This window comes from Eschrichtius robustus, chromosome 3 (genome assembly GCF_028021215.1).
Source record: "Eschrichtius robustus isolate mEscRob2 chromosome 3, mEscRob2.pri, whole genome shotgun sequence".
In the NCBI taxonomy this organism is placed as follows: Eukaryota; Metazoa; Chordata; class Mammalia; order Artiodactyla; family Eschrichtiidae; genus Eschrichtius; species Eschrichtius robustus.
The window spans coordinates 7,651,085-7,673,476 of record NC_090826.1 but is presented as its reverse complement, the minus strand read 5'-3'; the positions used below and the strand labels follow the sequence as shown (position 1 = coordinate 7,673,476).

Sequence of the window (22,392 nt, the reverse complement as noted above, 5' to 3'; positions counted from 1 at the left end):
CTCCAGGCCCCGCCGGCGGGTTCGGAGGCCCGCGCGCCCCGCCCCCACCCCACGCCCCGCGCGCCCCGCCCCCACCCCACGCCCCGCGCGCTCCCCGGGGCGCCGCGCGCGCGCGCCTCGCCGTCGCTCCCCTCCCCGCCCCTCCCGCCGCCACCCCGCCCCCGGCCGGGTACCCTCGCCGGACCCGAGAGAGAGCGCCGCCGCCATCTTAGTTGCTGCTGCTGCCTCCAGCGAAGCGCTGCCTGCGCCGAGGGGAGGGCGCGCGCGGCCCAGCGTCACGGCGGCGGCGCCTCCTCGGACCCCGGTGCTCGCCGCGGCGCCAAGCAGCCGGCCCCGGGCCGCGAGAGCCCCGCTCGGCGCCCCGCGCGCGTCCCTGCCGCTCCCGCCTCGGGCGGGCCGCGGCGCCGGGAGCCGGAGCGATGCTGCGCCGCCCTGCTCCCGCGCTGGCCCCGGCCGCCTGGCTGCTGCTGGCCGGGCTGCTGTGCGGCGGCGGGGTCTGGGCCGCGCGAGGTAAGCGTCGGGGCCGGGTCGGGACGCGGGGGCTGAGCGCCGGGAGCCGGGTCGGGACGCGGGGTTCGGGGCCCGGCGCGCGGCTCTGGGTCGGGGCGCAAGAGGCTGTGGGCGCGCGCTGCAGGCGCCGGGGGGAAGCTGGCCGCCCCCATCGCACCCGCGCCGGGTTGGTGGCTGCGCGGATCTGGGCGGACGTGCAGAAGGGCCGAAGCGTCGGTCAGTCTTCCTCGGCAGCGCCCGCAGGCTGGGGCGGCATCCCTGGGGTGAGATACCGGGTACGTGTGTTGTGTGCCGAGATGTGCATCAGGCCGGGGGTGCACGCACAATTTTTGGTGTGCGCTTACATAAGAGCCCACTCCTCCGCGTCCTTTTCCCAGATCCCGATTATCTGCTGCTGCTCTACCGCGGACGCGGCGTCTTCGCCCTTTTCCGCCTCCTTCCAGGGTCTTTTAAGCGTCTGTTTTCGAACGAGCCGAGGCTGAAACTTCTGGCTCCCCTCCCACCTTTCACCCAGAGGTGAAATTGTGATGAGGTTTACGACCGTCGTCTCACCCGGTGTCAGAAATCTTCCTCTCCTCCACCCCCGACGCCTTGGTGCAGTTTTTCTGACAGTAATTTAGGTCGTGCAGAAACGAGAAACCCCTCTTCGATTCCTTAGGGCCGAAATTATTTTATGGTTACTTGGCAAAAACATATTTCTTAGTGAATCGATTGTTTTGTTGTTGTTTTAACCTTCAACCGCTTAACCTTTTCAGCGTTACACGCTCTCTGATATTGACTGATCTTGCCAACGAAAAGCTTACGCATTGCAGATATATGCTTCCGAGTGGATCTTGGAATCATAAACATTTTCCTCGGCCTTGGAGCAAAGTAATCTAGGTGTAGTCTATAGAGTACTTGGATCTATCCTTCTGATTTTTTAAATCAAAAAATTTGAGAGAGGGAGGGTTGATGGAAGGCCAAATGAAATGGTCATATTTCAATTTAGCAAAGCTTTTTAAAAAATTACCATTTTCTCTTTCTGGGCATGACATATCAAGAGAAGTATGGTGTTCACAAATGAAAGGGCAGGAGAGGCAAGTGCATCTTTTGTTGTATGTTCCTTTCTTCACATCCAGGATGATAAACTTTGAATACTTCTTTCATTTATTTCATTTCTAACATTCTTTCGACTCTGTCAAATTCAGGTCTCAGTCACTAAGTATCTAATTGCTCTCAGTTTGATTTTACATCAAGGTAAGTTTGGAATGTTCTTTCCAGATGTGGGATGGAGGTTTGTAAGTCTAATATATCCAAGAAAAAATGTCAAAGTTTGCTTCTCTTGGGGAAAACCCACACAGCTTAAAAATATGTGCTTGGATTGGGTATTTTGGGAACAGTTCAAGTATATTTAGTTTAGTCAGTGATAATATTTCTTGTTAAAATCCACATTTTCTTAAGTTTGTCCATTCACCTACATTTGGTGTTCATTATTGAATTAGCAAATGGGCTAATTAATTAGCCCATTAGCATTACTGAAGATTTCAGCTATCAAATGTCTTCATTATGGCGGACTAACAGAAATCTTATGTGAAAGACGTGTTGAGGGCTTGAGTCCTTTGTAATTTGCTAACTTTCTCTAAGCTTTTCTTGGTGCATTTATAATGCTTAAGAATCTTAGTCTTCCAAATAAAAACACATTTTAAACATCAGTTATTCTATTGCATTTGTTGTTTTTTTTCCAGCTTGCAGGTTAGAAAACATCTCATGAATGTTCCATGAAATGCTAATAAAACGATTTCATTTTGAGATGTTACAAATAAATTTTGTATTTAAATAGGCAGTTTGTGGAGACACTTTCTGTGGGCTAATTGTAAAAGATGATCGTTTCAACTAATACCTGAATTTTTAATCCTGCAAGACAGTGTGACATTAGTAACTGCTGTTCATTCATACTGTAGCTACCTCTAAAAATAATGGGGGAAAGATAACGTATAAACAAGGAGAGAATGTGAGGTTTTGTAATATAAATTCCATTTTGACTATTAATTCGTTGTTTTATGGAGAACCCTAAATTTCACTTTAATTGTAGCTGTAGTTCTCAAAAAAAATCAAGTAAACTAAAATATTAGGAGAAATTTCCTTGGCATGCCCTATACTTCCTTCCTTCTCTCCAGTCCGCCAGTGATCAGGAAGTAGAAAACTGAAATAGAGAAAATAGAAAGCTTATATGAATATTAAATAAAAATAACTGCAATCTTGTAATGCATTTCAAAACCAAATAAATAACATTCATTGTTACTTTTCTGTTTGCACACAAACCTCTCAGTGGAGCCTCTCCTCACCATCCTGGTTGAAATTTCATCTCTCTGAACCCCTGAATCCTCCCTCCCCTGCTTCACTTTTTCTTTTCTCCATAGCACTTACCCCATTCACCCTCTGTTATTTACTTATTCTGTTTATTGCCTGTCTCCCCTCACTGGAACATATGCCCCAAAGTGGAAGGGTATTTTGGTCTGTGTTGTTCACATATGTATCCGCACACAGTAGGCACTCAGTGTTTTGTGAATGAATGTATAACTGTGTTCCAGTTTAGGCAGCATAGTGCTTTTACATCCTGATTTTTACCTGACAGATAAGTGTTACGTACTGAGAAAAGCATCACAGACGGAGTATAAAGGAACTTGAATTCTACAACACGGATATAAGACTTCATTAGTAGATAATTTTTCAAGGATTCATTATGTTGGTTGCAGCATTGGAGTATTAGATCATAAAAGTCTGTATCAGCCTTTGATGGCTGTAGCTCTGTGGCTACCACTTGGAGTTCATTTTTCAAAAAAACTGTAATTCTCAGCTTTTTGGGAAAGCTTAATTTTTTACCTTGTTTTTCACAAGCAACTTTGAGGAAAGATAATTTTATTGTAGACCTAAATATTACACTTAATTTAACATTTTTATTGCTGAAAGTAAATTTATTTCACGAGACCTATAACTGCTAAAGAAATAATAAAATATTAATAATCCTGAATGTATTCCGATTTAAGAGCTGTGACTCGATTAACTGGAGCCCTCAGTTAACTGGAATCCAGCTTTTGGCTGCATACTACTTTCAGGAAAGAGAGCATAAAACCAAACAGTTTCCTAGAAATTCTTTTTAAAAAGGAAGTTTTAGGCATTCATATAATACATTATCTGGGTCAGTACTATTTGATTTTTGAGCCAAAAAAAGCAGTTAATTAAGTTTTAGGTATGAGGAATATGACCAATAAATGAATTTTTTATGAAATATGATAACAGTATTTTTGTATTGGAATTAGAAAATGCTATAATTCCATGATACCAGTTTTAGGACTTGGTTAAGCTTACTAAACCAATTCTTAACGTTTAAAATGAGGAACCTGAAGGATATTAAATATTTAAGACATGAAAGAAAAGGATTGAATTATTTTCGTTACTGCTTTCTAAGATAGAAAAATGTAATTTTTTGGATAGAGTTTTCACTTATAAGAGTTGAAACAAAATAGGAGATTTGGTTATTCTGAAAATCATCGAGTCTTATTTCTCACCCCTTCTGATTAATTGAGGTTTTAGATCATTACGTTCTTAAAAATATACTTCGGTCATGATTTGGTAAGAGCAGGGGTACTTAAGAAATTTATCTTTTATAATTGAAATTTAAGATATTGATTTGTGATATTAGATTTTAGTAGAGCTATTCTATCTCCAGAATGTAGATTCAAAGTTGGTGGAAATGATTTATGCAGTGTCATGTTCTTGCGCTGTTTAAAAAACCCCGAACCCTCAGAAGTGACATTTTGACACCAGTAGAGGCTATGCAAAGGCCAGAGTTAGGAACCTTCAGACTATGACAGTCCTGCCCTGCCCGCATGTCAGCCTGATGCAAGGTGCCCATTTTTCCATAGAGTCACCACCACCTAGGAGTTGGGGCACAGCATCCAGTTGTCCCCTGTTTGATAGGTCCTTTCTTCCCTATGTTTTAGAGAGATTTTTGTTCATTTTCTCATTTAGCTGTAGGATGATATTAGATTAAAAACTTCCACAAGATCTGTTGCTAAGGCTTTTTTATTTTTAAAGTTCTAGGCAAAGATTCAATTACTTCAAAGTCATGGAATTTAGAACGTCTTAAAAACCAATAAGATATATCTGAAAGTTAACCTCCTTCTATTCCAGAACCCCAGTGAGAAGTATGCGGTGGCATGGTAGAGGAAGAAGCGTGTGTTTCTTTTTTACCTTTGGTCGGACATGAATTTTTTTTTTCCTGGAATTTTTCTTTGCAGCAGTTACGTCTGAATTTTATTTTATTTTTTATAATTTTTGGCTGCGTTGGGTCTTCGTTGCTGCATGTGGGCTTTCTCTAGTTGCAGGGAGGGGGGTACTCTTCGTTGCGGTGCGCAGGCTTGTCATTGCGGTGGCTTGTCTTGTTGCAGAGCACGGGCTCTAGGCACGCGGGCTTCAGTAGTTGTGGCTTGCGGGCTCTAGAGCACAGGCTCAGTAGTCGTGGCGCACAGGCTTAGTTGCTCCGCAGCATGTGCGATCTTCCCGGACCAGGGCTCGAACCCGTGTCCCCTGCATTGGCAGGTGGTTTCTTAATCACCGCGCCACCAGGGAAGCCCACGAATATGTTTTGAACCGGTCTCATTCTCTCGTGACAAGAACTGTTCTATCAAGTCTGCTACTCTTCAAGTCTACCTTGATCTGTACTTTCTGGAACTTATTGTTTTAGGGCAAAAGAAGACTTTCCTGCATCCACTCTTTTTTAATTTGAAAAACAGGTTTATTGAAATATAATTCACATACCATAAAATTCACCCTTTTAAAGTATGCAGTTCAGTGATTTTAGTATATTCACGAAGTTGTGCAACCATCCCCAGTATCTAATTGCAGCACATTTTCATCACCCCCAAAAGAAATCCCATATCCCTTAGCAATCACTCCAAATTCCCCTTTTTCCCATTCCCCCCTGGCAGCCATGAATCTACTTTCTATCTCTGTGGATTTGCCTGTTCTGGACATTTCATGTCAGTGGAATCATAATATGTGGCCTTTGTGACTAGCTTCTTTCAATTAGCATGATGTTTTCAGGATCTATCCTTATTGTAGTGGGTATCAGTGCTTTATTCCATCTTATGGCTGAATAATATTTGCTATAGACTGAATGTTTGTCTCCCTCCAAAATTCATATGTTGAAACCTAATCCCCAATGTGATGGTATTTTGAGGTCGGGCTTTGGGGAAGTGATTAGATCATGAGGGTGGAGCCCTCACGAATGGGATCAGTGCCCCTGTGCAAGAGGCCCCAGAGAGCTCCCTCGCCTCTTCTGCCACCGGCGGATACAATGGGAAGATGGCTATGAACCAGGAAATGGGCACTCACCAGACACTGCATCTGCTGGCACCTTGATCTTGGGTTTCCCAGCCTCCAGGACTGTGAGAAATAAATTTCTGTTGTTTATAAGCCACCCAGTCTATGGTATTTTGTTATAGAGCCCAGAGAGACTAAGACAATATTCCATACTATGTGGATAAACCACGTTTTATTTATATATCCATTCATCAGTTGATGGACATTTGGGTTGTTTTCCACTTCGTGGCTACTATGAATAATGCTGCTGTGAACATGCATGTGCAGTTCTCTTGGACATATATTTGTGTGGACATACATTTTCAGTTCTCTTGGGTGTATAACTGGAGTGGAATTGCTGAGTCTTATAACTCTATGTTTAACATTTTGAGGAGGTACCAAACTGTTTTCCAGAGTAGCTGCACCATTCTACATTCACTCTTGACCTCCATAATCACTCCCAGGAGCATCTTTTTAATTAGATACATATTTCACAGTTGTCTAAGTGTTTTCTTATGACAGTTTTAAGTTGCTGATTTTTTTTCCTGCTCTCGGGATAAATTGGCATTTCATCCAACCATCTCCTTCCTTCACCCCCATCTCCCGTATGATTTCTACCCAGGACCTTAGACTTTGAGTTGAAAGGAGCTTTGAAAGGTCTGTCCTCTGCACTTAAGTAGCCTTCCCTGTAAAAGAGACGTTTCTTCACACGTCCCTGACAATTGATCATTCAGCCTGGGCACTTGCTAGCTCACAAAGAAACCGTTTTCTTCAAAACATTGTTTGGGACTTCAGTCAGCTTTCCTTAGGACTAAATCTTATCAATCCCTCAAACCTTTGCAGGCACCCAGCCATGTAGCTCTTTGTTTTTGTCACCTCTCACTTGAAGAAAGGCTGAGAGCATCTGTGGCCAAGCATCCATCCCCCAGGCCCTGATTTCTGCCTGTGGTCTGAGGAATGAGCTAGTATAATGCTGCAGACCCAGTGATTGGGGGACACCCTAGTCACAGCAGAGTAAATATCTAGGGCTTAACTTTATGAAAGGAATTGTAAGAAACACTAGAATTCTTAAACTATGACTAGTTTAGAAAATGACATTTCTTCATTCATTACATTTTTGTTAATACTAATTGGCTAAAAAGTACTTTGTTAAAGTAAATTAGTTTGTCTGGTCCTTTGATTTATTCTTTAATTAAACTGTTTGTTATTTACCCAATCTTCAATTCATAGTATAAAACACTTAGAAATGTCTTTAGATTGAAAGTGGATTTTAAAACAGGAAAAATGAATGTCATCTTTAATACCTGCTTAAAGTATAGTGAAGACATATTTATTCTGAGCTCTTCCTAAATCTTAAAAGTATTAATACAGTACTTTCATTTTAAGGACCACCAAGAAAAAAAAAAATTGAAGGTCATAAACTCAAATTGTACATAGTGTAAAACTTGAGAATGATTTGTATGAGGTTGTCTAATAAGTGGCTTTTAAAGAGCAAAATTTATTCCATCTGAAATGCAGAATCCAGTCACATTTAATTTTGTGCGTCTCAGACGTAGTTAATGATGAATACTGATAGGACCAGCTGCATAGTCAAAGTGTGGGGCTCCTTTGTTCAAAAATTATTAGGAATTTCAAGATGGCAGCAGAGCATTAAACCAAGCATGGGGCCCGGCACGCCCAGGAAGCTGGTCCTGAGTATTGATAGACTTAATGTGGCCAGAGTATTAATAGAATGTGGGCCTGACCATGAGATTTTAGCCAGAGCCCTTGGTCCTCTGGGCACCTCTCAGATGAAGCAGCTGAGGCCCAGCCCTCCTCAGCGGCACTTCCCCGCTGATGCACCCCCTCCTGCCACCGGAAGACTTATTCACTGGTGGCCTCGGGGTGGAGACTGCACCCTCTGCTCTGTCCCCCAGCACCTGGTGAAGGACAGCGCATACTCAGTTCACAATAGACAGTGCAAGCACATGGGAGGTAGAGGCTAATTGAGGAACGGGGTAGCTTTTGATTTGGGGGATTAAAGCCTTTCTGTCAAGCAGATTATATTTACCTTTAAAAAGCCTTGACTAATTCATGCCAGTTTCCTATTACTCATGGAATTAGTAACAAGGATAATGGAAATAATTAAAATTCTTGGGTAATCCCTAATCTTTTTTTTTTTTTTGCCATGCGTTTCACGTGTTTATCAGAGTAGCTAGTAAGTAGCAAAATGCACTGGCTTGAATTTAATTTTCTCCCCAGGCCGCTCTCACTTTGGGCCACAGTCATGAAGAACGGTGGTGGGAGGACTGAAAGGTAGGCAGCAGCCATTCTCAGCCTTTGAGCACCTCATGTGCTAGTGCTGTGTTAATGGTAGGGTCGCTTGATAATCCCTCAGCCTGAATTATAAAGCCCCAAGTTGGCAACGTTTCTGATCTTGCTTCTGAGTTGTTTGTAAATATCCATTAATATCTGCACATGATTCCTGAATACAACACTTTCATTTGGCAGGGGTTTTAAAAGGTCCATGCCCAAGTGTACGAAGCCTTCTCTTGCTTAATTAAGGGAAGCAACTTGTATCTTAGAAACATTCAAAGCCTAGAATGGAAAATGAATTAAATGCTTTTTTTTTTTTAGAAATTCACGTTCTTTTATTTATTTATTTATTTTATTTATTTATGACTGTGTTGAGTCTTCGTTTCTGTGCGAGGGCTTTCTCTAGTTGCGGCAAGTGGGGACCACTCTTCATCGCGGTGCGCGGGCCTCTCACCATCGCGGCCTCTCTTGTTGCGGAGCACAGGCTCCAGACGCGCAGGCTCAGCAATTGTGGCTCACGGGCCCAGTTGCTCCGCGGCATGTGGGATCTTCCCAGACCAGGGCTCGAACCCGTGTCCCCTGCATTGGCAGGCAGATTCTCAACCACTGCGCCACCAGGGAAGCCCCGAATTAAATGCTTTTTGATATGAAATCTGACGTTTTAAAACCTTTTCTAATTGGAGGAAGATGTACCAGTGGGGTAATTTAATAACATAGCCTCTCCCCCAATGGTGACTTCAGTTAATAATAACTGCAACATTAATACTTGTTTGATGAAATGTTTTAGAAAGGTCATAAGTGCCAGTAATTAATATATATTTGCTTATTCAGTTAATAAAGTTTACTGACCCTATTTTTTTCTAGAATTAGTCCTTTCTGAGTATTGAAAGGTTTGATATATTTATCACTACTTTTAAAAGGTAATGCATAAGGCAAGTATGTCTTCACTGCATTTTTTTCTTTTCTATTAAAATGGTGTATGCTTATGTGGTTTTCAGTGCTGATGGACAGAGTGAACCAGGGGCGATGAGACAGCAAACATGGGCCGCTCAGGCCAGGCTTCGGTTGTTTAAGCCTGAAGGGAGAAGGCTAAAAGGGTTTCCTGAAGTTTCTGTTTTATCTAGAAACTCATCTCAGGGGTATAGGAGAGCCGATGGGGATTTGGAGCAGAAGCTTTGCCTTGGAATAGAGCAGTCCTGACTGTACCTGCTTATCTTTTGGGAACCCAAGTACAGGTAAACCGAGGCAAGCTGGTGCAGTGGGCGGTGGTGGAACCCTGGCACCTGAGGAAACCCCCCAGTGGCGGCTAACAAAAGTCAGTCTGTGTCTGGTTCTGGTCAGATTGAAATCTTGTCTCCTGAAATGCTCAGGCACATTTTATTTCTCTGAGCTCAGGTTGCCTGGGTCAGGGGAACTCAGCCCAGGTGAGACTACCCCAGCTCTGTGCTGTCTTATAGTGCCTGTTCTTCAGCTGCCTTAACCTGGCTTTGTCTTGATGTATTGTTTCCTGGGACCCATTTCTGATTCCCAGATGACCTGAAAAGGCGATTCATATCACTCTATTAGGAATTCAGATTGGAACTCAAGTTATATTTTCCCCTGGAATTCAGATTGGAATTAGGAATTCAGACTGGAATTCAAGTTATATTTTCCCCTGGAAACATTGTTACAAACTGCTTAAAGCTCCAAAAGTGATGGTCAGAAACCAGTTTACCCATTACGAGTTGAAAGTCAGGCAAATTTGCAGTAAAACACAGCCCACACACAGCATTATAATATGAATCATTATATAAACCAACGAAATGCTGGTTCCCGTTTCGTGGTAAGTAGGTCTTCGAGTAGTAGAGCAGCTTCAAAGAATGTGTGAGGCGTGTTGGCTTAGGCCTGGAATGAAGAGGAGCCTCCAGGAAGAGAAAGGTCGAGGACTAGGAGCCCGATGATCTGAGGGGCCCAACGGAGGGAGTGAGGCCTGTTCATTGCGATCCCAAAAAAGAAAGAGGCAGCGGAAGAGAGGAGACCCGGGCCAGCAAGCCCCCTGGTGCCCAGGTGGCAGCACTGCCTGGGGTGGCCGGGGTGGAGGAGAGGCAGGGGTGTAGCAGGCCCTCAGCAGGCGGAGTGTCAGCCACGCCGGGAACTGCCTGTACGTGCAGGTCACCCCTTCAAGAGAATACTCACTGATGTGCATCGTTTAAACGAATGACTTAACGGTCCGATGTACTGAATGTTTTTCATCAAAGAAAATTTTACTTAAGAATTGCTATTTAAAACCTTTCCGGGGCTTCCCTGGTGGCGCAGTGGTTAAGAATCCGCCTGCCAGTGCAGGGGACACGGGTTCGAGCCCTGGTCTGGGAAGATCCCACATGCCGCGGAGCAACTCAGCCCCTGTGCCACAACTACTGAGCCTGCGCTCTAGAGCCTGCAAGCCGCAACTACTGAGCCCGCGTGCCACAACTACTGAAGCCTGTGCGCCTAGAGCCTGTGCTCTGCAACAAGAGAAGCCACTGCAGTGAGCAGCCAGTGCACCGCAACAAAGAGTAGCCCCCGCTCGCCGCAACTAGAGAAAGCTTGCACGCAGCAGCGAAGACCCAATGCAGCCATAAATGAATGAATGAATGAATGAATGGAATTGTAATGGTTGGGTTCCTTTGAAAAAAAAAAATAAAACCTTTCCTTGGGGGACGTCCCTGGTGGTCCAGTGGTTAAGACTCCACACTCCCAGTGCAGGGGGCCCATGGTTCGATCCCTGGTCAGGGAACTAGATCCCACATGCATGCTGCAGCTAAGACCCAGTGCAGCCAAATAAATAAGTATTTTTAAGAAGTAAATAAAACCTTTCCTTGCGACTTCCCTGGCGTTCCAGTGGTTAGGACTCCGTGCTTCCACTGCCGGGGGTACAGGTTCGATCCCTGGTTGGGGAATTAAGATCCCGCGTGTTATGCAGTGTGGCCAAAAAATAAATAAATAAATAAATAAAACCTTTCCTTGAATTTTTCAAGTCCCTGAATCTATATGAATTAAATTTATACCTTTGTAGAATTATTTTACTAAAGCAAATGTAAAAAAATGTATTTGACATAACCCCCCAAATTCTCAATTGGATTTGTAGGTGTCATTTACTAGAGGTCATCCTTTCTAAATAATGGTGACATGGTGATTTCTAACAGTAATGATAAAGGATCAGTTGTAGGCTTCCTCTTCAAACTGTTATATAGGATACGTTGATTGCTAAGGCAGTGTTTCCCTAAGGATGTTACATGGATAGGTGTTATTTGGTAAAAGGTGTCTGTTGGTCACCTAAGTTTGGGAAATGCTGTTAAACAGGTTTCATTACTGTAGGACTTCTCAGAACCTTTAGCGTAGTCGTGTGTGTTGAAGAATCACTGTGCAGGGGTATAATCAGCATTTATCCAGGTAAGTTGACCGTGGACTCTGCCCGGAGCGTGTTGTGGCCCTGGCGTTCCATAGAACACACTTCGGGAGATGCTACTTCAGGTTGTCCCCCCACCCACTGTAATACAATTTAGTGCGAAAAAGAAAAAGTTAAAGTGACCGAAAATACTGCCTTTGAGATCCTTAGTCTTAACACTTTTGTACATATCTCTAGTTTTTTTTCCCCCTTGTAAAAATTTATCTACGTAGCCAAGGTTTTAAACAAAATGAGTTTATTTTATTCAGAGTGTTTCATAACTCTCTCAGTGTCATTCATTAAACATTTGTCCTAGGTATGGTGGGTATAATAATCCATTAGAAGGATATAGTGGGATCTATTTAACTAGTCCTTTAGGAGTTTCAGGCTGTGTAGACTCAGGACCCCTGTGCTCTCAGAAATTACTGAGGACCTCAAAGAGCTTGTGTTTATGTGGGTTTTATCTATCAAAATTACTCTATTAGAAATTAAACTGAGAACCTATTAAAATATTTAATTATTAATTTAAAATAGCAGTAATAACTCATTAGATGGTAACGACATATTTTTGACTAAAAATAACAACATATTCCAAAACAAAAAACAATTTAGTAAGAAGACTGGCATTGCTTTACATTTTTGTTATCTCTTAATGTGGGCTGAAGAGAAGGCAGTGGGATTCTTTTTTTTTTTTTGGTGGGGGCTGTGTTCAGTCTTCGTTGCTGTGCACGGGCTTTTCTGTAATTGTGGCGAGCGGGGACTACTCTTCATTGTGCTGCACGGGCTTCTCATTGCGGTGGCTTCTCTTGTTGCAGAGCACCCGATCTAGGCGCCCGGGCTTCAGTAGTTGCAGCACGTGGGCTCAGTAGTTGTGGCTCGCGGGCTGTAGAGCGCAGGCTCAGTAGTTGTGGTGCACGGGCTTAGTTGCTCCGTGGCATGTGGGATCTTCTTGGACCAGGGATTGAACCCGTGTCCCCTGCATTGGCAGGCGGATTCTTAACCACAGGCAGTGGGGTTCTGCATTCAACCTGTTGCTGCCTGATGATTGGTTGAAGTAGGTGAAGAAAATCTGGCCTCACAAAGACACGTAGCTGGAAAAGGGAGGCTTGGGGACCCTCCCCCCCGCCCCCCCCCCACCCCAAGAGTCTTCAGACCACATTCTGATAACTGCTGCTCTAGGGCAGTGGTTGATGTCAATGTCAAAATACAGTTGGGGAATATGTCAGCAGTATTTTGCTTCTAAATAATATTTGAAGCAACAAAGCAAAGCTTGCAAATGATGTACTTTAAAAAAGAGAGTAATTAGAGTTAATTCACTTATTCCTATAATCCTGTCTCTTATTTACATTGTCACTTGCTTTCTTGAGTGTGGAAGATGGGATTGGAGTTACAGCCCTCATTATAGACCTGGATTTGCCTATTGTGTGCGGCACATTCCGCAGCCAGCGAGGGACTCTTATAAGTGGGCAGTCAGGATTGAATCAGCATCTTGTGTGCTTGTGGATTATTACATTGGTTTTCTTTTTAATTTCACTGTAGAACACATTTTTAATGAGGGAGAAGGCAAGAATAGGTGACAAAGTATAAGTAGATGTTAAAATCAGATTTATTTGGGCTTTTTCTTTGGTAGTGTACAATTACTCATTAGTATTTTCTGTAGGATGAGATCTGGGAAAAAATTGTCTTTTTAAAAAAGATGCAATACTTAAAGAGATTACTATCTTTGTTTTTCCTCACATGATGGCCCTTTTGAGACCTTTAAATGGCTGATTTTATTGTAAAAATGTTTTTTATAACTACAGCAATAGAAGAAGTCTGATTTATTTTCCTGAAAAATCTTTTGGTGTTTTCTCAGAATCTGGAGTAAGTTGTGCATGGGCATGTACGTGTCCTGTTTGTCTTGGTGGGGAATGGTTGGTTGGTTGTTTCTGCATTTCCCTTGGTGACCAGTGAGCTAGTTCTCAGCTAGACTACATTCCATAAATTCGGTTTCCTCTTGAGAGGTCGTCTCCCCTTTTATGATAAAGTCCTTTACTTTTAAAATCTGGCAGTTTGTCTTCCCACTTAAATAATGCCTGGTTACTTGAATATCATTGCATTAGAACGTTAAGTACTTTTAAACCACTAAATTTAAAAAAATCTCCTAATCTATCTTAAAAAATCAGTTTCTGCATTAATATGGCTAGAATTCTAGAAAGGAAGGTATTTTAGAAATCTAATTTCATTTAGTTTAATCAACCCATTTCACCATAGAGGAAACGAGTGAAGTTGTTATTGTTGTTATCAGTATGATATTTTTATAGCTCAGAATATGAAAAGTAGGAAACATAGTGGAGGCCAGCCAAGAGTATCTTTAACCCTGTTTCTCTCTATAATAAATAATATTCAGAAAGCATAAATTTGGGTGATTTGTTATGAACCTTTCATGTGCAGTTGAGTCAGGGTAGATGATAAAATTGGAGTAGAGTTTTAAAAATTCTGAAGAAAGGGTACATTGTATTGACAAAGTTACACTTCTAAATTTTGTATCACTTTTTTATGCGAATATCTCAGAAATCTGCACAGTGTGCTGGAATCAGTCTTGGATTTGACAAGAGCTTTAGAAATGATCTCGTGCAGCTTTGGATGTGATCCTCTGTCTGAGCACTGATGTCAGTTGACCAGTCCCCGCGGGAATTCATCTAATCGGGGAACTCCTTCCATTTTGGAGGGCAGCCTTCCGTGTCAGAAAGACCTTGGTATTGGTTCTGCCTCTGGATCCCCACAGAATAAGTGCTGGCGCCCTAGGAGTGTCGTGGAATGGCGAAGAACATGGACTCTCTAGCCAACTACTGGGGTTCACATCCCAGCTCTGCTATTCCCGTGCTGGGTGCCCACCAACAGGCTCCTTAATCTCTGTGTGCCTGAGTTTCTTCCTCTGTAAAAGGCAGATAATAGTACCTAAACTCAGGCACACAGAGATAAGGAGCCTGTTGGTGTTTATATGTTTAACCCTTATGTATTTAACCCTATAAGATTAAACAGATTTTGCCAGTGTTTAGAACACTAGAGTATACTTTATGTGTTTGCTGTTTTATTAATTCAAATCCATAGAACTCTCCCCTCCCTTTTTAAAATTTGAGGTGAAATTCCCATAGCATAAAATGAACATAGCATTTTTAAAAAATTATTATTTATTTATTTTTATTTATTTATTTGGCTGTGTTGGGTCTTTGTTTCTGTGCGAGGGCTTCCTCTAGTTGCAGCAAGCGGGGGCCACTCTTCATTGCGGTGCGCGGGCCTCTCACTATCGTGGCCTCTCTTATTGCAGAGCACAGGCTCCAGACGCGCAGGCTCAGTAGTTGTGGCTCACGGGCCTAGTTGCTCCGCGGCATGTGGGATCTTCCCAGACCAGGGCTTGAACCCGTGTCCCCTGCATTAGCAGGCAGATTCTCAACCACTGCACCACCAGGGAAGCCCCCTGAACATAGCATTTTTAAAAATTAATAAACTTTTTTGGTTATATTTTAATGGACTCAAAGAGAATGTATGACAAGTGTGCCATGTGGAGAGTTAACAGTGGCCTTGCAGATAAGCCTAGAGGTTTTTGTCACCCTGAACTCCAACCTGAATAGCATTTGATATAAAATAAATGAAGTCAGCCTTCTTCAGTATTGACCCAACCTAAGTGATTATTATTACTGCATCTCATTAGCCTTCAATTCAGCCAGAAAGTCTCTTCTGCCTGAATGTTTGAGTCTGGAACCCTTCTCTTTTAGCCTTAACTCACATCCTGAATGTATCTCTATTCATTGTCTGCTCCAGAGCTTCTTGAACTTTCGTTGTTCACAGTACCTTGGGTGCCTCAGTAATCTTTTCACAGAGCCTTCAAGCTAAAAGAAATGCCCAGCAATTCTGTTTAATTAACTCCTTAGGTCCAAACAGCTTAATATGTATATCCTAACATCTTAATATTTATATCCTAATAACTTAGTAGCTGTTTTAAAAAACACAAAGAAATTGAAAGAAAAAATAATATAATAATAATTTTAATTCATCTTAAAATAATCACAGGAACTTACTCATGGGATATGTGCTCCTGTTGAGCACAGCAACGACTTCTCAAAGCTTGAAGTAAGATCGGACATGGATGCCTTCTTTTCTAGTCTGTGTTGATTTTCACAGGCCACTTTCTTGGGTCACAGCAACTGCTAAAAACTCAGCCTTGCAAAGCTGTGACACCATAAAAAGGAATGCATTGCAATCTAATGTTGAGCTGTGAACTACCTCGAACTAGCAGTTTGTCTGGTACCTGACAGACTCAAAGTATCACTTGTTTCCTTCAAATTTAAAATATCCTATGTCTCCCCTGTACGTTTGCAGGGATGCCTTGGTGCATAAGTTTAGGGAACATGGATCTACTTAGAAGCACAGAATTAATTAAATGCTAAGATGCTTCGAGAATCCACTGCATTCAAAAAAATAATAATAAAAATTAATAAACTATATTTTTTAGAACAGTTTTAGGTTCATAGCAAAATTGAATGGAAAGTACAGAGAGTTTCCTTATACCCCAGTCCCCATACATGTACAACCTCCCCCATTATTAATATCCTGCACCGTAGGGTATGTTTATTTCAATTGAGGAACATTGACACAGTGTCAATGTCCATAGTTTAAGGTTCACTCTTAGTGTTGTGCATTCTGTGGTTTTTGACAAATGTATAATGACATGTATCTACCATTGTAGTATCATACAAAGTAATTTCACTGCCCTAAATCTTCTGTGCTCATCTGTTCATCCCTCCATCCCCATGAACTCCTAGTGACCACTGATCCTTTTACTGTCTCTGTAGTTTTGCTTTGTTTTTTAAGAGAAAGTTTTTATTTATTTATTTATTTATTTGCGCTGCATCTTAGTTGAGGCACGTGGGCTCCTTAGTTGCGGCTCACCAGCTCCTTAGTTGCAGCACGCGAACTCTTAATTGCAGCGTGCATGTGGGATGTAATTCCCCGACCAGGGATCGAACCCGTGCCTCCCACAGTGGAAGCTCAGAGCCCTAACCACTGGACCGCCAGGGAAGTCCCATCCTTAGTTTTGCTTTTTCCAGAATGTCCTATAGCTGGAATTGTACAGCATGTAGCCTTTTCAGATTGGCTTCTGTCACTCAGTAATGCATTTAAGTTTCCTCCATGTCTTTTCATGGCTTGAGAGCTCATTTCTGTTTAGTGCTGAGTAATATTCCATTGTCTGGATGCACCACAGTTTATCCATTCACCTACTGAAGCACATCTTGGTTACTTCCAAGTTTTGGGCAATTATGGATAAAGCCGCTATAAACATCCGTGTGCAGGTTTTTGTGTGGACCTAAGTTTTCCACTCATTTGGGTAAATACCAAGGAGCACGATTGCTGGATCACATGATAAGCATATGTTTAGTTTTATAAGAAACTGCCAAACTGTCTTCCAGAGTGTCTGTACCATTTTGCATTCCCTCCGGCAGTGAATGACAGTTTCTGTTGTTTTACATTCTTGCCCGCATTTGGTGTTACCAGTGTTCTGGAATTTGGCCATTCTCATAGGTGTGTGGTGCTATCATGGTTGTTTTAATTTGCAATTCCTTAATGACATATGATGTTGAACATCTTTTCATTACTTTCTTTCCGTCTGTATATCTTTATTGATGAGGTGTATGTTCACATCTTTTGCCCATTTAAAAAATTGTATTGTTTGTTTTCTTATTGTTGAGTTTTAAGAGTTTTTTTGGTGTGTTTCGGATAACAGTCCTTTATCAGACGTGTCTTTGCAAATATTTTCTTTTAATTAGTGTTAACAGTATATCTTTCTCCATCCCTTTACTTTTTTCTTTTTTTTTTTAAGCATCCAAAATCTTTTTAATAACAAGGTAGGATCTGGGGTTAGTTCTTGTAGCCATGGCTGGCCCGTCGGCCTCTGGCGCGCTCGAACTTGCGGCCCTTGGAGCATACGTAGGGTTTGGTGTGGCTGTGCGGGGTTCCTGCGTGTACACCTCTCGACCGTTGCGAGGACCGGAGAGGAGGACAGTGCCACAGCCCTTGGGGGAGTCCAGGGCCAGCTGGTCGAAGGTGAGGATCTTGCCCCCGGCCTTGAGGATGAGGCTCTGGGCGCAGCTGCTCGCTGGAAGAGAACACGCCTTCGGTTTGGGCTCCTCTTGGACATGCACGTCATTGGTTATGGTCCCCACCGCCACAGCTGTCTTGCTTTCCCGGCCAGGAAGCTTCATCTTCCGAATCATCTGGGAAGGGGACAGAGGTGGCCGGTTGGTGTGGCTCATGACCAACCTCTTCAGTACAACTTGATTGAAGGTGAAGTTGGTTCGTCTGGCCAGAAACCTGTACAGCTTGACCGACAGCTTTAAGTAGATGTCCTGGCTCTTGGGCTCCTTGCGTCGAACGTTTCGGTCCTTGTTGTGGTGGATGTCAACGCCCATGATGGCGCCTCCTCCTTGGCCAGGTCCGGAAAGCATCCCTTTACTTTTGATCTATATGTGTCTTTATATGTAAAGTGGGTTTCTTGTAGAAAACACATAGTTGAGTTTTTTTTTTTTTTCTAATCTGACAATCTCTTTTAATTGGTATATTTAGACCTTTGATGTTTAAGGCGATTGTTGATATAGTTGGTTTAATATCTATCATATTTGTTACTGTTTGCTGTTTGTTGCACTTGGTCTTTGTTCCTCTTTATGTTTTCCATGTTTTTTTGCCTTTTTTGTGGTGTTAATGAGTATTTTATATGACTCCATTTTCTCTCTTTTCTTAGCATATCAATTATTCTTCTTTTTCTTACTTTTTTTCATGATTGCCCTAGAGTTTCCACTGGACATTTACAACTAATCTAAGTCCACTTTCAGATAACACTATTACTGCTTCACAGGTAGGGCAAGTACCTTTTAATGACAAAATATTCCTGATTCTTCCCTCCTATCCCTTGTATCATTGTTGTCATTGAGTCAGTTATATACATAAGCCTTCAAGAACATATATATGCACATAAGTATACATTATCAAGTACATTGTTGCTGTTACTATTTTGAACAAACTTATCTGTTAGATCAATTAAGAATAAGAAAAAATAAAAATAAGAAAAATATTTTATCCTCACTTAGTCATACTCCAGTGCTCTTCTTTATGGAGATCTGAGTTTCTTTTTTTTTTTTTTTTAAATGGGATAATACCATGTATGCTTTTTTTTTTTTAATTAATTAATTTATTTTTGGCTGTGTTGGGTCCTCGTTTCTGTGCGAGGGCTTTCTCCAGTTGTGGCGAGTGGGGGCCACTCTTCATCTTGGTGCGCGGGCCTCTCACTGTCGCGGCCTCTCCCGTTGCGGAGCACAGGCTCCAGACGCGCAGGCTCAGCAGTTGTGGCTCATGGGCTTAGTTGCTCCGCGGTATGTGGGATCCTCCCAGACCAGGGCTTGAACCCGTGTCCCCTGCATTGGCAGGCAGATTCTTAACCACCGTGCCACCAGGGAAGCCCCCTAGATCTGAGTTTCTGACATGATTTTCCTTCTTACTGGCAACAGATTCCCTCAATTTTTGTTTGTCTGAGAAAGTCTTTAATTCTTCAATTTTGAAGGATAATTTTGCAGGATACAGAATTCTAGGCTTGCATTTTTTTTTTCTCAACACTTTAAATATTTCACTTTGGTCTATTCTTGCTTGTATGGATTCTGAGAAGTCAGATGTAATTCTTATATTTGCTCCTTGGTAGGTAAGGTATTTTTCCTCACTCTGGCTTCTTTCAAGATTTTTTCTTTAACTTTCATTTTCTGCAGTTTGAATATGATATGCCTAGGTGTAGTTTTTGTTTGTTTGTTTTGCATTTATCCTGGTAGGTGTTCTCTGACCTTCTTAGATCTGTGGTTTGGTGTCTGACATTCATTTGAGGGCAGTTCTTTCATTGTTGCTTCACTCTGTTCCTTCCTTCTCCTTCAGGTATCCCCATTTATGCATATGTTATACCTCTTGTAGTTGTAGAGGTTCCCACAGTTCTTGGATTTTCTGTTCTGGGTTTTTTGTTTTGTTTTGTTTTGTTTTTCAGTCTCTTCTCTCTTTGCTTTTCAGTTTTGGGAGTTTCTGTTGTCATATCCTCATGGTCAAAGAGTGTTTCCTCAGCTGTGTTCAGTCTCCTAATGAGCCCATCAGAGGCATTCTTCAGTTCTGTTAGAGTTCTTGATCTCTAGCGTTTCTTTTTTATTCTTTCTTAGAACTTTCATCTGTTTACATTATCCCTCTGTTCCTGCATGTTAGTTTTTCCATTAAAGCTCTTACCATATTAATCATAGTTTTGTTTTTTTTTTAATTCCTGGTCTGATAATTCCTACTTTCCTACCATATGTGATTCTGGTTCTGATACTTGTTCAGTCTCTTAAAAGTGTGTTTTTGCTTTTTGGTATGCCTTGTAATTTTTTTTTTTTTTTTTGCCTTGTGGCTTGTGGGATCTTAGTTCCCCAACCAGGGATTGAACCCAGGCCATGGCAATGAAAGCACTGAGTCCTAACCACTGGACTGCCAGGGATCCCCTGCCTTGTAATTTTTTGTTGCAAGGTGGACATGATGTACTGGGTGGAAGGAGCTGTGGTAAAGCGGCCTTCAGTGATACAGCAGTAAAGCTGTGGGAGAGGCAGTGTTCTAGAGTCCTGTGATTAGGTCCTGGTCTTTCAGTGAACCTGTGCCCTTGGTCTGTGAACTTCACCAGGGCTTCTCAGGCCCCCTCCCATCCTTAAGTGGGACAGGATAGCTAGAGTGGGCTGGATTTGTGTATTTCCCTTCCCCCAAGTAGGTTAGGCTCTGATACAACCCCAGCAGGTTAGTTAGGCGCTGGTTAAATAGCTAACCTGTTGAGAAGAACAGAATGCTCTGGCTTATTTCAGAATGGTTCCTTTTCCCTTCCCCCTGCTGGAGGCACAAGGGGACTTTTACCCTGATATTCACTGTAAGGACCTGGCAGGGCTCCTGGAGGTAAAACAAAAGTGTGGGGAACCCCGGATGACTGGGTCCCCCTGGAGGTTTTAGCCCTCAGAGTTGTCCATGGTAGCCTCCAGCAATTCATCAGTTTACAGTTTGCATTTTTCTCCCCTGGCACTGGTTTCCTGGAGGATTCTGCCCATGGGTTTCTGCTCTGGTAAGTTGTGATTCTCTGTGTAGTTCTGCTGTCTGTCTCTGCCATTTTGGGGGCAGCAGTTTGCCCTGGGACCTCACTTCTCTGATGGATCTAAGAAGAGTTGTTGATGTTTCAGTTCAGCTTTTCCCTTGTTAGCACGGAGTGATGACTTTTTTTTTTTAATATATTAAAATTTTTTTTAATTTTATTTATTTTTGGCTGCATTGGGTCGTCGTTGCTGCGCGTGGGCTTTCTCCAGTTGCGGCGAGCGGGGGCTACTCTTTGTTGCGGTACGTGGGCTTCTCATTGCGGCGCCTTCTCTTGTTGCAGAGCACGGGCTCTAGGTGCGTGGGCTTCAGTAGTTGTGGCATATGGGCTCAGTAGTTGTGGCACATGGGCTCAGTAGTTGTGGCGCACAGGCTCTAGCGCGCAGGCTCAGTAGTTGTGGCGTACGGGCTTAGTTGCTCCACGGCATGTGGGATCTTCCCGGACCAGGGCTCGAACCCGTATCCCTTGCATTGGCAGGCAGATTCTTAACCACTGCGCCACCAGGGAAGCCGCAGAGTGGTGACTTCTAAGCTCCTTACATGCTGGACCAGAAACTGCGAATTCTCAACGTAACATTTTAAAGCGTGTAGGTAATTCAGTGGCATATGTGTATTCACAGTGTTGTGTAGTCACCACCTCTGGGTCGTTCCAAAACATTTCATCGCCCCAAAGGAAACCTTATATCCTTTAAACAGTCACTCCCCACTCACCTCTCCCCCCAGTCCCTGGCAGCCGCTCCTCTGCTTTCTGTCTCTATGGATTTAATTATTCTGAATATTTCATGAGACCTTTTATTATGACTTCTTACACTTAACGTAATGTTTTTGAGGTTCATCCCCATTGCAGCATGTATCAGTACTCCATTCCTTTTTATGGGTGAATAATATTCCATCGTATGTATATACCACATTTTGTTTATCCATTCATCTGTTGATGGACATTTTGGATTGTTTCCACCTGTTAGCTGTTATGAATAACACTGTTATGAATAGGCACACATGGGTAATTGTTTGAGTACCTGTTTTAAATTCTTAGGGGTTTATACCTGGGAGTGGGATTATTGGGTCATATGGTAGTTTTGTTTAGTTTATTGAGGAACCACCAAACAGTGGCTGAACCATCTTGCATCCCTGCCCACAAGGGGAGTTACCATCCCCTCCCCTCCCGACACCAACTTTTTATAAAATACCAACTTGTTCTTCATGTGATGTATTTCCAAAATCTCTCTGCCAGCCTGCCTGGTTTCTTTGTCCTTGGGTGCTCCATGGTGTAGACACCACCTTTCAGACAGGGCAGAAGGTTTAATAGAGTTCCACACACAGGAGCAGAGTTGGGGTGGCGTGTAGCTAGTACCCCTTGTCCAAGCTTCTCAGCTGCCCCCTCACACCGACTTTATTAACCTGAACCCCAGGACCCCCCACTTTGGTGCTGAACCCTAACCGGATGCTCTGCACTGGTGCAGGTGTTCACATTCGTCTTCATTACATTTCTTCTTGCTGCACGTGACCCGCCTCTCCATGCTGTCAGGTAATTTTGAATCCTGACTCCACAGGTTCTATCTGTCCATTCTAGCTTCTTGTGATTTTCAACTTTGATATAAAGGATGAAGAGCACCAACCAAGAATGAGCCTTTGAAAGATTACCAGAGTCTGGTCCAGGTTTCCTGGGT

At 42.9% G+C, this 22,392-nt stretch overlaps 1 protein-coding gene and 1 pseudogene across 4 annotated transcripts in view; one reads left to right on the top strand and one right to left on the bottom strand.

The window, feature by feature from the left end:
* Positions 1-213: 213 nt before the first annotated feature.
* CLSTN1 (calsyntenin 1) overlaps positions 214-22,392 on the top strand; it is a 79,456-nt gene continuing 57,277 nt past the window's right edge. For 2 of the 4 annotated variants that reach the window (XM_068538839.1, XM_068538840.1), the window contains exon 1: positions 400-510. In XM_068538839.1, coding sequence (XP_068394940.1) covers positions 420-510 — 91 coding nt within the window. In that variant the 5' untranslated portion in view covers positions 400-419. Of the gene's footprint in view, positions 511-22,392 lie in introns of all 4 variants that reach the window. The other 2 variants (XM_068538842.1, XM_068538841.1) reach the window with 2 other exon arrangements.
* LOC137760832 (large ribosomal subunit protein eL18-like) lies at positions 17,403-18,015 on the bottom strand (annotated as a pseudogene).